An 18,485-nucleotide genomic window follows, 5' to 3' on the forward strand; every position below is an offset into this window, starting at 1 on the left:
ACTGAACCAACATTATTTTTGTTCTAAATCTATTGTTTTGATTTCACAGGTGCCTGCATAAATATCACCAACAGCCAGTGCCAAATGCTGCCATATAACTACACCACTATAACTTCAGTTCTTTCCATTGTCAAAAGTATTGAAATGGAAAAGTTCCTGAAGTTCTTCAGTTATCTCAATCGTCTCAGCTGCTATCAACACATCATGCTGTTTGGCTGTAGTCTTGCTCTTCCTGAATGCATCAGTGACGGTGATGACAGGTATTTGGGAATGAAAATCAGTCAGTGACTAGAGCCAATTGTGGTAAAATACTCTCTGTCTAATCAGACAAGGGAAGATCCAAACTAAGCCTATGACCTTCTCATTGCAAAACTCCTGTCTGTCACAGCTATTCACAACATTTCTGCCATGATAAGCCAACTGCAATAGGGTTCTCTTAGAAAAAATATTGCCACTGTATGGAATAAAACTGTGCTATTACGGCAGTCGGGCTTATTTTCTTAAAGGCTGTCCAAAATTCTTGTACCTCGTTTCTCCAATCTGGATGTGCCAAAATGGAATGCTTTGTAACAGCATAAATGCATTGGATATTTATAGTATTGGTGTAAAGTGTGGTGGCTGTTAGTTAAATTAAACTTAAAATTTTTTTAGTCTTTTCCTTCAAAAAAGTTAATATTTTAAATATATTAAATATGTTATTGTATTAGAATAGCAGGGTGTATTCGGAGTGACTAAACTGTTTTGGAAGCTTAAGAAGCATGTCTTGCTTTCTACATTTACATAATTACACAGCATTAGTATCATGTGCATGCACTTTTTTCATTGAGTTTTATTTGAAAAATTTACCAGTTTAACAGTGCTAAAATCAAAATACAGCACAAAAAGGAATAAAACAATTTTTTTTTTTTTAAATATGTACACAGTCTTTGATGTTTCTGGAGGGGGAAAGAGAGAGGGTAGATTTCTTTTTCCTTATTTCCAATTTCTCCACTGCAAAATTCAGTGGAAGAGCATATGGCAATTAGTAAGTGATTCAATTAACATAACAAGAACCAAGAAGCTGAAAGCTGTGCAGTTTAAAAGGGATAGAATGCTTATGAAGAAAGTTCTATGAGTTGAGGTAAGCTGGTCTAAAATATAGTTGCCAGTGAAAGGTAGAGTCCTGCTCAAGGCAATATATGCCTGCCATTTCCATTGCACCAGAGCGATTCTTGGACTGGCCAGTTAAGTTCACTAAACTGACAGGAAAAAAGTGTACAGATGATTATATGGATAGGATTAGGGTGGAGGTAAGGCAGCATGGGTAATGGTGGAATCAGACTGATCGTTAGACTGGCTGAGCTGTTTAATCCAAATATACCTGTGTGTGTATCTTTGTTAGACTACCAAGAACTATTTTCAGTTAACCCTGTTTAATTCAGTGCATGATTAATTATAGCCCCCTGCTCCAATTCAGTATTACAATTGTTCCAGTTAAAGAATCTGATAACATACAGCCTTAAGCTACCTGCTGTCTCTAGAAATCATAGAACAAAATAAGAAAAGTGGGTTCAGGTAATAGGTTGATGCATTTAAACGGTCAACAACAGAAGAGGCAATTTCTCTGTTGCTTCACTTATTCTGCCTTGTTTGGAATTTGACTTTCACCAACCTTTTGAGAGTGAGCAGTGCATGTCAGAAGTGCAAAGCTCATAAATCAATCAATCAATCGGAGTCGTGAAAGGTTAAGATTTTTACCTTTCCTTTTCCTTTTCTTTCCTGGAGACATCTTTCTTGCAGGGCTTACATTATGACAGCTGCCTTGGTAATTTAAAAAGAACAGATGTTAAACTAATGTATGGAACATGCAGGTTTTTGCTCTGGTTTTGGGTGGCAACCAAAATACTTTGAGATTCAAGAGTGAGGGTTTTAATTTGTGTGTGTGTGGGTTTTTGTTCCCCCCCTCCCCCGAAGCAACCTTCTGCCATCAATTTTTAATGTTAAAGCTGGAACTGGATTTCCATGTCCTGGTTTATGTTCTGGAGGTCGCAATGCCTCCCTCTGTTCTTGTTTTAAAATCTTTTGTGGAAACTGTTCTGGCCCCTGCAGGTGGATTGGGAAGAAAATCCAATGTGAGACGGCGAATGATGCAGTATTACATTAGACTCTGACTTCACTTTAAGTAATCTTATGTTTCCAGAGTGTGTCATGGGTGAACACTGAAAATGTAGGCTGAGTGGCAACTACAAGAAGAACCATAAGGGTGGACTGACAAAGTGCTGGTTTGTTAAATCTAGTTTGCTAAACCTGAGTTGTCCTAGTTTACCTTCTGCTTTCTTCTTTAAGGAGAATACTTTTTTCTGTAGGTAACTGAGTGATTTTTGTGATTACTGTTTTTCTTGTAGTACTCAATTACTGCTGGCAAACATATGTATTCCCAAGAATAATGATTTTAAGAAGCATCATATCTGCATAAAGTAGTTATTTAACACCTTCCCTTCCCCTCTCACCCCAGGCTCCCCCCCCCCCCCCCCCCCCCCAAAAAAAAAAAACCCAAAAACCAAAAACAACCCCCAAAACCCCCACCAAACCAAAAACCTCCTCTCAGTGACATCTGGAGAAAGCTCATTCTTGGTATAACAGGGGGAGGTTACTTTGTATGTGTTGAGTGGAGATACAAAAATGGAAGACACAGGCCTGTTTTAGGTCTGTTGAATAGGGGAATCTGGGAAGTAGAAACATACTGAAGGAGAAGCAGAAGAGCCACTTTGGAAAGACTGTGATAATAACAGATGGGGATATGTCCATATGCTGTAGCCCTTTTTTGGGGCTATGGTTGTTTTTAACATACAGTATTGCAAAACATACACTAGTATGGAGAGCAAATGTTACTGACATTGTCACTAATTCCTCCAGTCAATTACAGCTATTTCATTCTAATTGTCAGTGCATATTTTTCTGACCATAATTGTCTACTGATACTTCTTTGTTTTATAGAGCAATTGTTTCAAATTTATGTAAAGCATAGTTTGACAAATGCTGCTTATACAGTAGAGAAGAAATGAAACTCGTGATGCTCAGATGCCTATTCTTAGGCATTGTCAAGAGAGCCTGTGTTGGCAGCTGCAGCCATGGAAGCAATAATTATAACAATGCGTTACAAGAAGCAACAAGGAGTTACAAACACTAATCTTTGGCATCCAGTGTGCTGTCATTACATAGCTTTGCTCTGATATTTAAACTTATGTCTGTTTCACATTTATCTTTCATGTGTTTATAAACATTGTATTCATTAACACTTGAAGGAGATAAAGTTTCTAGGCAGAGAGCATCTTCAGTGTTTGTGTAACACACAGAGTAGTTAGGTACTGGGATTTCAGAATACTACCAGAATACTGTTGCTCTTAAAAATTGTTCTTCTGTATCTTACTGCAATGAAAATCATGTGTGGCAGCAAAAATACATTAATTTAAAAAGCTGTATTGCAGCAACTGCATGTACAATCAGCTAGCCCTGCTCTTTTAAGAAAGTATATAACAGTACGTTTAAAATACTACTTTCAAGTAAAGGTAAAGTTTGAAAGTACACCTAAAGCCTGTGTGAGAATGGAACATGGAAAGTTGAAGTGCAGTAAGACTTCTTACTTTCTTATTGCTTGATCATCATTTGGATAGTAAGAGACTTTATTTAAAGGCATTATGAAACTTCTTCCTCCTTGGGTGAATGGATGAGATCTCTCCAATACAACTTCAAAATCAGACTTAAAAAACCTGTCTTAACACAGTCCAGCAACACTACTAAGAGAACGTGACTCAATCCTGAAAAGTAACACCAGTGATGCAAGAAAATCTTAAACTAGTTGATGTGCTTAACTGATGACTTCTAAAATGTTCAAGGTTGTAACTTTGTCCTTTTGGGTAGTATTAGTCTGCAACCTATTGCCATCAAATGCAATACTGGTAGTTGCTGTAAGAAAGGTCTGTCCTCAGAGCTGTTGGTCATGATTAATGGTTTAAGCTAGCGAATTCTACTTTACCACTGGGGGAAACTGAGAGTGAGCCAAAAGTCAGTTACTGCAATGTAGTCGATGTTTATTTATAGCAACTCACTTGCATTAGATTCCACAAGTCCTACAGACTTCAGCTATTGCATTCAAGAAGACAAAAAAAAAAAAAAGAAAAAAAGTGTGCAGTGTTTTCAGATTTTTGAAATAAAAAAGGGTGTATTTTAAAGCCAAAATCAATGTAAAATTTAAACATTCAAAATCAATAGAGAAGTTCATAGTGGATCAACCTATAACTGCATAATGCAGACAGACTCATTGAATGATGCTTTATAATATTTCTTGCACTCTGAATAGTCATGTTTCATCAAAAGACATGGTAAAATAGGAAAGCTATACAAGATCCTGAAGGCCTACGTACATGGCTTATTTCAGACTTTTTATGCTGGGAATAAATTTGAAGGTTATGGATTCTCATAATACCTCTTCGCTGTCAAGCAGTCTTGTAAAGCAGAAACTAAAAGCTTGAGTACTTCCACTAATCCTCTGTGTAAAAGTCTATTCCAGAAAGCTGAGGAAATGCCTTGTGTTGATAGATCCCCAGAGTCTCAAATCTTTGGACGTCAAACTTAATTTAAGCTCTGCCTAGAAAATAGTATTAGGGCAATGCAATTTAGAAAGTATAATATGCTCTCAAGGTAAAATTCTAATGCACCTTGCATTTATGAATCTGTTTACTCACTATCCTTTCTTTCATGTCAGACATCTTTGAAAATAAAGTTGTGAAGTGGTTTGTTTTCAGTTAGGGCTCAAAGAGGCCGTCTGAGATCATGGCTTTTTATGCTGGATGCTGTACAAACACGCACTGAGAGGCAGCCTCCTGCCTCTGAAAGTTTATTGCCCAGCTGAACAAAACAAGTAAAGGATAGGAAGAGAAAGTAATACTGTCATATTAATAGCTAGGGAAGCCAAGACAGAGCAAGGAATTTGCAGTAGAGCGAGCAGAGAACTGAACCTGTAACACTTATATCCTGTGTCTTTAGGTACAATATTATTCTTCCTCTTGATTAAAGTCTGCAAATTCATTTCACTCATTATCATGTATTCACTTTAGTTGTGATCTAATACCTACTGAATGCAAGAGGAAAAAAACTCTCTGCTGTAATTTGACTTTTCATTCTAAAGGAGAAAATAATATAATGAAAGGAAAATGCTTTCTTTGATTTTTTTCAGGCTCTTTCTTACAAAGCAGTTTGTCATGTTAATGTCTATATGTAACAAATATTTTTGTTGTGCTGTAATACTGGTGCTACACACAACAGTAGCCAGACTTGTAGAAAGCCAAAGAGGTCAGAACAGGGCTACATGGTATGTTGGAAGCAGGGGAAATTAACTAGTGAAAACTAGGTTGATAGGAAAAAAGTTCTAAGAAGCTGCGAATAGTTTGTATGCAGTCAAATATCCTTTGAAGAGTTGCTCTGTTATGGCTCATAGTGGCAAATTAGATTTAGTGGTTTTTTTCGTGTTCATTGCCTTCATCTATTTTCTGTAATTTATAAAAAGGGAGAAAAGAAAATATCTCATTTTCATTATGGACATAAACTAGGATGAAATATTAGGTCCAAAAAACAAATCCAGAAATGTGTGGTGTCTTTTATTGTAAGCCGACAACAGTTTAAAACAAATTTGGGGTAAGGTACAAGGAAAGAGAGGAAGAAAATTTCTTTCAAGTCCTCTTATAATATGGAAAAGAATCAAACTTCACAGAGTGAGGGATCTCTGTCTGTCATATTTGGTATAACCCATGAATGAGATCAGTAATGTGGCTATTTCCCTTTTCCTGCTTTTGTGAACTGCACTCCAAGCTTATCCACGTTCTTTGTTTTTCCTGCTTACAGTGAAACTAATTTTTATTGGATTTTCTTTTATCACAGTGCACATTTAGACTTTTAAAAACAACAAGACATTATATAAAAACTTTTTTAGAGTTAATTGAGGCTTTTGAAATGTTTAGGAGAAAAGGTTGACTGAGTCACATAGATCTTGTTTACATAGCTAATGAGAATTTTTATTTTAAGACTTTGAACAGGAAGCTATCAGCATACATTTAAGCCAATATCTATTATGCAAACCCAATAATGGATTTAATTGTGTATGAATGATGTATGAATATGTATGAGTTTGGATAGGCAGTCCTCCACTGGTATGTTTCAGTCTTGTTTTAATCTACCTAATTTTGGTAACAAAAGCAGGTAAATGTGCCAAGACAAAATAGCAGCTGCTAGGAATGCTGGGTAAGCAGTCTGATAGGTAGTCTGTGACACGGCTGCTATGCTATCTTTTTATAATGCACCTGCATGGAGGTGTCAAATTATAGTTGCACAGACAACTTCGCCATTCTGCAGCTTTTAAGAAATGTTTAAATTTTGCACACCTGTGAAGTTACAGTTTCAGAGTCATTTTTGAAGTAACTGTATTGAGAAACCCTCCTAGAAGGACACTTAGAATCCCCTATCATAATCCTACCTGCAATGGTTTCATTAGAACTGGTGCTTCGCAATTGTCCTGGTTTCGGCTGGGATAGAGTTAATTTTCTTCCTAGTAGCAGGCATAGTGCTGTGTTTTGGATTTAGTAGGAGAAAAATGTTGATAACACACTGATGTTTTTAGTTGTTGCTGAGTACTGCTTATGCTAGTCAAGGACTTTTCAGCTTCCCATGCTCTGCCAGGTGCACAAGAAACTGGGAGGGGGCACAGCCAGAATAGTTGATCCAAACTGCCCAAAGGGCTATTCCATACCATATGACGTCATGCTCAGTATATAAACTGGGGGGGGTTGGCCGGGGAGCAGCGATTGCTGCTCGGGAACTGTCTGGGTATCGGTCAGCGGGTGGTGAGCGATTGCATTGTGCATCACTTGCTTTGTATATCATTATTATTATTATCATCATAATTATACTGTTACTATTATCATTACTATTTTACTTGATTTCAATTATTAAACTGTTCTTATCTCAACCCAGGAGTGTTTCTCACTCTTACTCCTCCGATTCTCTCCCCCATTGCATCGGGGTAGGGGGAGTGAGCGAGCGGCTGCGTGGTGCTGAGTTGCTGGCTGGGGCTAAACCATGACAGCAATTTAAAAAGTTAAGCTACAGCATTGGTGATGATCACTTACCAGTCCTCTGAGGAAGAAGGTGGGACAATTTTCTCCTACCCCCACTGCCTTGTCTTTTTTATATTCTTCTCATGACTCTACCCAGTGTATTTCTTGCCATGACCCAAGCACATGGGGTGGAGGCTGCTTTCAGATGCTTATAAAGTGGCTACCAGTTGTTTTCTGAGTTTGCAATCTGGCTTTTCACACCCTGTGGGAGTTGCTTCATCCTTGTAATATGCTTTCTTTTTGATGGTGCCTCTTTAGACCAAGCAAGTTAACATGACTCAAAGAGGCTATTCCAGCTGGAGTTTTAACAATGGTTGTCTATCGAGGAGATCCATCTATTTTATTCATCAGCCTTGAAACAGAAGATTATACACTTCAACTTTTTAATCATGAATAAAGCAGAGGTGATGTTCAGTGGATGAAGTGCTTTATATCTAGAATATTTGAAATCACATGTGTTGTTTTAAATGTTGCCATGTCTTAGCTTTGAGCCCGTGGGAATCCAACAGACTGATTATGTACAAGAAAACACACTGTTGTAAAATCTCTCTTTGAATACATAACCGAGTCATAATCCAGCCTTCAGTTTTTAAATCTAGTTGTGGTTCATGTAAGCATAATTGTGACTTGAACCACACAACCTCTGAGATCCAGCTAATGAAAAACATACATAGTCAAATGCTGTCAAAAGTGAACACAAAAATTAGAAAGGAAGAGAATGTGATGAAGTTGTGAATGCTTGCCCACACAAATAGTGTGCTCTATCTGCCACTGTTACTCATTTTTGTGTCTTTCATCGTTGATTTAAAGCATTCTACAAAGGAAACTGATATAATTGTTACTGTTCAGCAGAAAAACTAAGGAACACCCAAGGTGTGTGTTACTTGAGAAAGCCCGGACCAGCAGAACACATGGATATTTTTTTTTCTTTCATTGTGCCCTTTGTACCAGTCAATATGCCTTCCAATAGCTGTAATTTCACCGATAGTTGTAATAATAGTAATTGCATGGTCTAATTCTTTCAGAAGTAAAACATTGAGGGTAGAGTTGCTAATGGCAGATAGTCAATGTGCCATGAGAAACATTTAGTAAAGTGTTTCCTGCATAATGTAAATACTCAGTTTCAGCCCCAGTCTACCCTCAAATTGATAATGCACTAATTCAAATTGAAATAGAACTGATTTACAGCAACAAGAAAGTGAAATGGTTGGCAGGTGTAATGCACAGGGTAGAGATTCAAAGTAGCAAAAATGTGTGCTTAAGGTATCTGTAAAATAGCACTAAACAGTTCCTGAGTACTTTTGGAAATATTTATGTACACGAACAGATGTCATATGCAAGGTCATGATTGAAACCATGTTTCAGTGAATGTGCTGAACATGCCTGAATTCTTTTCCTAAATAAAAGGACAGTGAATCAAATCAGAGATAGCTCAAACAGAAAATTGAATAAGTAATAAATAGATACATATGAACAAAGAAAGCTATGATATGCAGATTCAGAAAGTGACAGTATTTGCACGGAGAAAAGAATTAGAAGAAAACAAATCCTCAAACCACAACTCCCACTCTGAGGAAAGATAATTGTTTAAGAAACAGAATTTTATTTCTACTGTCCTATGACTAGAACACGTTCTTCATGAGATAAGTGTGAGACGTTGAGTTAAGAAACATCTGGTTTACATCAGACTTCAAAGAAAGGAATGCTCACATATTTCTGAAAGATTGGTGTTGACCATTTTGCCAAGAAACAAATGAAGAAACAGCATTCAAGAAGTAGCATTTCTGAAGATATATTTTTCTTCTCATTGCAGCCTGTATTACTCATGAATAATTTCATACTTCATGAGTTATTTTATTAGTATTGTATAACTGTTACAAGGCAGAAAAAAAATATGCTAATGAGAAGATTACACTTTGCATTGTCCCTTAGAACTCAGACCTTGAAATCAACATGGCATACTCATCACCTTAAGAGCCATTACTACTTGGTCCCAAGCTGAGACAGTATAAAGGTGACAAATACATTTGTTTTTGCAAGGAGTGCTAGGGAAAGTATAGGTAATGATGTGGCAGTGGCCAAAATGCCTATTTTAAAGCTGGCTAGCATGTTTTCTTAGAGGACTCTTCCTCCAGATGTGTATAATTTTTTTTTTTTTTCTTTTGGAGGGGAGCACCATTTAAAATTTTTTATGCCTAATATCTGTCCTGGGCAAAAACAGAACTAAAAAATGTGTTGCTTATGAAAAAGCATTTGTGTAATCACCAAGAGTTCCTAGCATCTCCAAGTATTCAAGCAGTGGAACTTGAAATTTGGCAGGGAGGTTGCTCTAATGTGAGCTCTTTACCATGGCTGTTGAAGCTAGGAAGATACGAGAAGTAGAACAGAAAATGTGTTTACTTTAGGGGAACCTCTGTTTATAAAGTTTATGTACCTATGGATATACCTACAGAAGTTAATCCCCAAATTTTGGCTTACATGTCTCTGAAAAATCATAGTGTCTGAAGGCTCCTCTATCAATGTCATGGCTCAGCTAGTGTGGGTGGGCCTAAAAAAGACCCTCCATGTCACTCTCCATGACCCTCCTAATAGCTAGGTGTGGCACTGGAGCTAGGTACAGGCCCTGAACTTAACTCTCTGGTGCCAAACTCTTTTACAGTAACATGCCAGTAGATGGCAGATGCAGTGTAGGGGAAGGACAAACCAGGGACAAAATGTAGGAAAGCAGGACAGAGAAATTAGATGCTGAAGAGAATGTTTTTACCGCATTCAGAGAACTGTCTGTCCTTTCCCTGCCCACAAAGAGAGGAAATAGAGGCTGTTTACAATTAGTGGTATGTATAAGTTGTAAAGAAGGCAATGTACAGCAGGAAGGGATTGCTTAAGAAATTAATTAAAAAATTAAAAGCTAGAAAAGTAATATAGAGATGTAGGCAATGGCATCCTATGTTGGCCAGAATGATGTCTGTGGTCCAGGGGATGTGAAGCCAGCATTTGCCATAGTGGGCAGCATCAAACTTGCATGCAGTGTTTCACCATCTCCACTGATGTAATGTACTGACCATGAAAACTTTTCCAAATCACACAAGAATCTTCTTTCAAAGTGTGCGTGTTGAGGGGAATTATGAATAGACCAGAGTTAAAAGGTTATCAAGCAGAGAAACATTTTTGAGAACAAACTGGGCATGGGAATGTCCCTTTTGAAAACATATTTCACAATGCTGCTCGGAGGAGGGCAGGAGGCAGAAAAGAAAATCAGGAGGACTGGTTATTTTATGAATGCATATTTTACTGATTGATTGTCTCCAGCCCTGTTGTCGTAATGATTTGCTGTGTGTATTATCTATTATAAGCTGTGGTTTCTGGTTTCTAAGTTGGTATGTTAACTAGGGATCACAGGTCATCCTCCTACACAGACAATATATTATTGCTTATAAATAAGTACTGATCACTTAAGTAATTGAAATAATTGTTTAAAAACAAATCATCAAATAGACATGGCTTTTTCTTAATGTTTGTTTGGCAATTTAATATATCTGCTAGAAAAAACACACTTTGTTTTTACAAAATTAGATTTATTTCATTTAATAAATTGCAATAATTGTAGGACAGGAGCTTTCAGTAAAACCCTGCATTTTCACGAACATTGTGGGAGTATTAACACTGATAGTTTCCTGTCAGACTTGTGCACCTGGACTCAAAACCAGAAATGTGCAGATGAGGGAACATTTTATCTTACTATAGCAAAACTCCTTTTGTAGATGCGAGTACACTGTCTTGTGCAGAAGTGAATAAACAAAAAGGTTTTGGATTGAACAGTGGTTAAAGGATTCTCCAAGAATTCATATGCTTTTCAACTCATGTTTAGCCTCTTTTAATGCTCAGCTTGTTAACAAATAACTTTTGAACCACCTGCAGTTAAAAACTAATGAAAGCTCAGTTAGTGAGACATGCTAACCTTTCATAAGCTTGTCTCTCCTGTGAGAAGTTACTGTCACCCTGCTGGAGACCATAGTGGTAAGCACCAGGCTTACCACCGACAGGTAAAATAGAATCACAGGATCATGAAGGTGGGAAGGGACCTCTGGAGCTCTTCTAGTCAACCCCCTTCCTCAGATGAGGGCCAACTTTAAAGATGAATGAGATTGCTCAGGGCCATTTCCAGTTGAGTTTTGAGTATCTCTAAGGATGGAGGTTCCACACCCTCTCTGGAAAACATGTTCCAGACTGCTGTTTCAGGGTAGATTTTAAGTTGATATAATTTGGTAGTGCTGCTGAAAGAATCAGTCTGATCCTATTTCCCTGCTTGTTATTCCCCAGCTCATCAGTGCCCTTTCCATGTCATGGCGGGAGTATTTGTTCAGCTCCATGACATATCGGATCAGGAAACTGATCTGAATTAAATTGGGAGTGACTGCTCTGATTCATTGTGTAACAGCATGAAGTGTCATGCTGGCACAAAGAGGGAGGGAAGAGAGGTGGGAAGAGGTTCAGAAGCCAGGCTGAGGAGGGGTAGGGCAGCTTTTTTCTTTTGACGACATCTGCTCCTGCCAGCTTCAAGTGTTTGTGAAACAGCTTTAATGTGAGGAAGCAGCATGATAAATTGATTACAATGAATTTCTACTTGACAGAGAGGAGCCTACAGTGTAAATGAGTGATAGGTGAGTCTGTGATTCTTTAGGATTCCTGACAAGATGCAGCTCAAAAAGTTTTAACTTAGGCTGATTGAGGTCTTCCTTTCGACAGTGCCCTGAAGCGCACAGGGAAGCATAAGTTCTGGAAAGCTACTAGAAATTAAGGGTACCTATCACAGTGATCTGTGGAAATGGGAGGCTGTCCTTCAGGCACAATGTTGTTTTGGATGCTTTTATTATCCCGGTCATACAAATAGTTAGAGCAGCTATGCAGTGTATGATTTACTCACTGTTATTCCAGAATTTCTGTAGCAATGCTGTGGTTGAAATAGCTTTGTGTAATTCAGAGGACTTCCATTTCACTGTAACAGCTTGTCTTTGCCAAGTGTGAATTTTGTTTGCCAACATCAAAAGATCTTGTAACCTGGATTCTCAGGCATATTAGGTGCTGCTTTTTTGCAGGAGACATTTCTACAGAGTAAACTAAATCAACAGTGTGTTCAGCATTTGCATGATAAATACCAGGCGAGAATTTTCAGAAATTTGACTTCATTTAGGAGAAGTTTTGGCAGATGGTACAAGATTGTAAAAGTAGCTCATAACTGTAGCAATATTCTTGATAGCATTTATTTAAACTGATTCCTGGCTGAACTATAGCTCTAATGAATTCATTTACTACATCTTTCTCTTTTTCACTGTAATGTTTGAATCAAGTGGTGGGATCAGTAAGAGAAATCTGGAAGGGCTGGCTGCTTTAGTCAGGACAGATTCTCTCAGCTGATTATGGTCGTCATATAAAACACATTAAATAATTTTGCTAGCTTTTCTGTGGTAATAATTTCAATGCTAGATGGCAAAATTTACGCAGCACTGCTAAAAATGGTAGAACAGAGAAAGTGCTTCTGCTGTACAGGGCATACATTAGGTGGTTTTGATTGTTATGGTATTAGAAGCTCAGCTGTGACATATGCTGCTGTCATATCCAGGAAGTGACTGAAGGGTCAGGGTGGATTTCTGAATTTCTTTTTATTTCTGATTCCAGATAGAAAAGACTCCTTATTTTGGTCAAAATAATTTTTCTGAGTTTTGTCTACCCAATAAATGATTACACTGACTAAAAATTCTAACCTGCACTGTAGACACTGTATGTGTCCATCCTTATGGATATCAGCTGATTTTGGCCACATTGTCCGAAGAGCATTGCTAGGCCTGGAAGAGATGTTAAATTCACCAGCAGCTGATGTAGAAGATGTTAAATTCAACAGCACCTGCTGCCTCCTTTATCCATTTCTGGATAGGTAAGAGGATTCCTTTTAATGTAATGATATCTTTGGATTTGTTCCCAGTTCCACTTTCACTAGAACCAGGAATTTGTATTTTCTTCCTCTGTCTGAACAGCCTTCAGAGTTCTGTGTGAGCTCCTTGTTAAGTATAGTACTCCTGGATATCAGTGATCTGTTCTAAGACTTTTGCAAGTGTAACTCTTAGCTGTCTCTCTTCCGTTGCCACCAGATATGGCAACTGTTAAGGAATAGTTAATTGGACCTGTAATTTTTAGAGGAAAGAATACAAGGCATATGTATGGACCCACAGAACAGGTTCCAGTCCAATTTTTTCATCTTACTTGGTTCTGAGACTTCTGTGTTCTCATAGCCTACAAACAGATTGCATGCTCTTCCCTGCTACAGGCAATCCATTCAGTATCTCCATCTTTTTCATTCTTATTGTGTAAACCAGTTGGGTTTTTTTCAGTCTCTCAGAAAGGGCGTTCCTCTTGTGGTTCATCTGTAATTGCCAGCCTTGGTGACAACATACCAAATATTCATGAGTGAGAACTGGCTTTCTGCACTAGCTGTAAATTCTTATACTCAGTCCCTGCAGGGCAGATGAGTGCTCATCTACCAGCAATTCAGCCAGTTAATAGCAGGCTTTAATCTCATGTAAACAGCTGGAGCCATTCTTCAGTCTCCCACTTTGGGGGAACTGAGCTGCTGCTGCCTTTTGCCAGGATCACCTCTGAGGCCTTTTTTCCTCCTTTAGGATGCTAGGTGTTTCTCAGACTGTGGGTCCTATGTAGTCCTTTTACAGGTTAATTATGCATCTTTGTACTTATACACAGGAACCTGCTTCAAGAAAACAAGACATGTATTTGAGCTAAAAACAAGGTGGGAAGTCAGAAACATATGTGCAGCTAGCTCTGCATTTGGTACTACAAAGTGTTGCATGGAGTTGAGGTGCCTTACCTAAATGTTGCTGTATGGATTCAATACGATTTTATCAAGTGAAATAACCACAAAAATCTAAAATAATCTTGCTTCCTTTTCAGATTTTATTACTATGTAAAGAAGGAAATTTCAGATTTAAACCCATCTCTGGCGACAAAATAGAACAGAAAATGCAATCTTTCCAAATAACTTGCAAGATCAAGATGAAAACTGGACAATGAAAGACAAAAATACGTTATTTTCTTGATCATGTGAAATTTAAACCTTAAACAAATCCAAGAATCAACAGTAGTATTCAGATTTTTATGAGCTTGCCTCATATAGCTCTATTCAGTGGCTCTGAATATGCTGCTCTGCATGATGGAGTACTGTGAGAGGGTACAGAGAAAGATTTCACAAGAACTGTCACTCTGAAAAACTGTAATGCTGGGTGTGGGTGTTTGCTCTACTGTAGAAACTTCTTTCTGTGACATGTATATCCTGTGGAAGTCTTTACTGTTAAAAAATCCTGAAAAGAATTAATGACAATTAGAACTAACGGTGGCTGGCGTGTCAGCTTGTTGCTTCAACTTGTTTGATTTCAGAACTGTAGAAACACAAAGGATAATATCAGTTTTCTTCTTCCCATAATTTTTGCATGTTTCCTGGGTTTTTCAGTTTGTCCCTGTCCCCTCTCCCCCTGCCCCAACAGTCTCTCACAGTTGTATTACCGGTTCTTTATTTTGCCTCAGACCTTAGATCTACCACCATTCTTAGCCTGTGTGCCTGTGAATGATACAGTGGATTACCCCGCAGTGCTCTATAGCAGGGCTGTAGTATGATTAATATTTCCTCTGGTAGCCATGCTGGTTTACACTTTTCCTTAAACAGATTTGGCTGAAAAAATAATCCAGCGAAATACCCTACAGTTGTTTTTAACTTGGCCACAGAAGCAGTTATCCTGGAACAACTGAAGGGGTGGAGTTGGGGAAAGAACAGTAATGAGGACCAGCAGTAGCTGAAAATGTTCATCAGTCTGCCTTCAGTCAGATTGTCTACTGAACCGCAAATGTGACCTTTAGCCAGAACAGGTGCAGTCAACAGTTGTGTGTTCTAAGAGGGATCTTCGTGCTTTATTTTCAGCTCTGGCATACCAGCGTCGTTTATAACCTTTTGCAAGTCATTTACCCTCTATTGCTGTAAAACAGCAATAATGAATTTCTCAGTAGGGCATGGATGTGGCAGTGCTTTTATCAGTGGAGATACTAATGTGAAGACACAAAGAAATGCCACAGAAAATAATAAGCACTAGATATATTATAGAATTTACCAGGTTGCATGGAGAGTCCAGTTGTATATTTTATTTCATGCTTTTGTCAGCTTTAGCAATTTCTACCTCTCCCTCTCCTGACAGCTTATTCTTGCTTTGTCTGTATCCCTTTGGAGGGGCCAATTCAGCTCTCAGATGAGGAAAAAAAAAAAACCAAACTTTTTTCTTTGGTCACATTACTTTTCAGCTGAATCAGTTACTTGACCTGGTTACTATACAGCCTACAAAGAGGAGTACTTGCAAAACTGAAAGCAGCACAGAAACAGATACGGACATTTGGGAACAAGAGCTGCATATGCTGCTGCTGCTTCCAGAAAAGATGTATCAAGAGCCATGTCCTCAGTGGCTGCTGAGTTTTGAGAGCCAGATCCTTGAGCTACCTTTAAGAATTATTCCTTAGAAAATCTGTTAAATTCTGCAGCAGGAGGAAAATAGTTGCCTAAAGGATTTTCCCCCTCCTTACTGCTTCTTGTAGTGTACTTTGATGATTTCTAGTACTCAAACCAACCACTTAAGTGACTTACAGAGTCTACTGATGAGCCCTGTGCATGGTAATGTGATTGCAAAGAAGAGAAGTCAGTAGTACAGAAGAAGTAATTTCTGAAAAGAATTAGTCTAAAAATGTAAAATGTCTTTAAGTGAGTGATAAGGACTAGATCCATGTAGGATTATAATCAAGCAATTGGAATTCCAATTTAAGTAAACTCTAGGTGATTGGCATGAAGAGGAAGTCAGATCATCTGTTCTCAGGCAGTGTGTAGCCTCTTTGGAAGCTTAAAATCAGTTAACATAATAGTTTTAGAGCATATACTGTATAGTATATATCTGCTTCAATGAATATTTGATATAAAACTCTTGATAAATAGCTTCTCTGAATATACCTTATGCAAATTAAAAACCTATATTTATTCTTGTATTGGGTTTGCGTGGCAAGGTTTTGGTAGTGGGGGGGCTACAGGGGTGGCTTCTGTGAGAAGCTGCTGGAAGCTTCCCCTAGAGCTATGTCCAATAGAGCCAAAGCCAGCTGGCTCCAAGACAGACATGCCACTGGCCAGGGCTGAGCCCATCAGCAACGGTGGTAGTGCCTCTGGTATAACATTTAAGAGGGGGGAAAAAACTGCTGTGCAACTGCAGCCAGAGAGAGGAGTGAGAATATGTGAGAGAAAGAACCCTGCAGATACCAAGGCCAGTGAAGAAGGAGGGGGAGGAGGTGCTCCAGGCACCGGAGCAGAGATTCCCCTGCAGCCCATGGTGAAGACCATGGTGAGGCAGGCTGTGTCCCTGCAGCCCATGGAGGTCCATGGGGGAGCAGATATCCACCTGCAGCCCAGGGAGAACCCCATGCTGGAGCAGGTGGATGCCTGAAGAAGGCTGTGACGCTGTGGGAAGCCCGTGCTGGAGCAGGCTCCTGGCAGGACCTGTGGACCCGTGGAGAGAGAGGAGCCCACGCTAGAGCAGGTTTGCTGACAGGACTTGCGACCCTGTGGTCGACCCACACTGGAGCAGTGGGCTCCTAAAGGACTGCACCCTGTGGAAGGGACCCAAGCTGGAGCAGAGGAAGAATGTGAGGAGTCCTCCCCTTGAGGAGGAAGGAGCGGCAGAGACAACGTGCCATGAACTGACTGCAACCCCCATTCCCCGTCCCTGTGTGCCACTGGGGGGAAGGAGGTAGAGAAGTCAGGAGGGAAGTTGAGCCCGGGAAGAAGAGCAGGGTGGGGGGAAGGTGTTTTAAGATTTGGGTTTTATTTCTCATTGCTCTACTCTGATTTGATTGGTAATAAATTAAACTAATTTCCCCAAGTTGAGTCTGTTTTGTCCATGATGGTAATTGGTGAGTAATCTCTCCCTGTCTTTACCTCAACCCATGAGCCTTTCATTGTATTTTCTCTCCACTGTCCAGCTGAGGAGGGGAAGTGATAGAGTGGCTTTGGTGGGCACCTTTACCCTTAATATACTTTTTAATAAACTATAAAGCACATTTATATGATTCTTAATGTTGATATTTCTATGCAGCTGAAATAACTGAAGTATGAACTTTTAAGTGTGGGGAAACCAACTACGGAGTTAAAAATATGTCACATATCTGTTCTTTCATCAAACTCCATCTTCAGCAGTTTTTTCCATGAATATCCTGAAGAGCAGAAGTGCACCCTACTATGTTATAACCTGCTTCTGTGCCTGCCACTGGCGCCAAATAAATTATGGTTAAGATTGCCATAGACCTGCCAGTTTATTTTTAAAATGATTGGTCTCTAAGTAGCTGTAAATAAGACTAATCAAGACGGAGATTTTTAATCATCTTTTCATCCTTCAGTAGATTAAGCAGTATGTCCATAATAAACTTGATCATTATCCAGAAATATTTAATTTATGGAGCACACATGACTGAACATTGAAACTGGGCCAAACATTGTAGTAATTGCTGGATAATCTTATGTTTTCCGGTTTGTCAGAGCTTCTCTAGAGACTGCAAATTCTGCTTAGCTTATTTAATCACTATGCAGTTGTCTTTTAGAAACCTAGTAATTTCTAAATTATTATTGTGCTGTGCATATATCCAGACATTTACACTCCACTGTAATATTCAAATGGTGGACTGCATAAGTTAAACAAATGAGCTGAACTTTCCATATTTGTGACTTTTTCATATAGATGTAAATAATTTAATATGCAGAAGAATCTTCTGAACAAAATTACTCGTGTCCTAACATTTTTAGAACCTTTTAAACTATGATGTGTAAATATAACTGTGCATGGTTATATTTTAATATACATTTTTACTATTATTTGTAAAATTTCCATTGAAATGAATGATCGGTATGTTGAAAGACCTTTAGAAACAATGAACCATATATTGAACTTTGCTATAGTTACATTTGAAAAAATTAGCATACTTATACTACTATTACCTGATGGCTATATGTCAGGCTATAGCTGCAGTGTGGTGCTTTGGAAGTTAATGATTTAGTTGTGGGTCGAAGAGAACAGAGACCATATCAAATACTTCACATTTGTGTAAAACTTTATCTGAGAGTCCTCAAGAACTGTTTGTGGGTTTTTTTTTTTTCAAATAGCAGTCACATTTGTACAAATAATAAGAGCAGTATAAATTTGGTTAGCTGTGGTAAATTCAAGTACATCTCAGTCACGGACTTGTTAAATTCAAGTA

General features: G+C 38.5%; 1 protein-coding gene across 1 annotated transcript in view; it reads left to right on the plus strand.

Annotated features, from left to right (window-relative positions):
- Positions 1-18,485, plus strand: part of CORIN (corin, serine peptidase) — a 167,986-nt gene that overhangs the window by 60,527 nt on the left and 88,974 nt on the right. Inside the window, exon 4 of the mRNA XM_075709425.1 lies at positions 50-260. Coding sequence (XP_075565540.1) covers positions 50-260 — 211 coding nt within the window. The remainder of the gene's footprint in view (positions 1-49; positions 261-18,485) is intronic.

This window comes from Pelecanus crispus, chromosome 4 (genome assembly GCF_030463565.1).
Source record: "Pelecanus crispus isolate bPelCri1 chromosome 4, bPelCri1.pri, whole genome shotgun sequence".
NCBI lineage: Eukaryota > Metazoa > Chordata > Aves > Pelecaniformes > Pelecanidae > Pelecanus > Pelecanus crispus.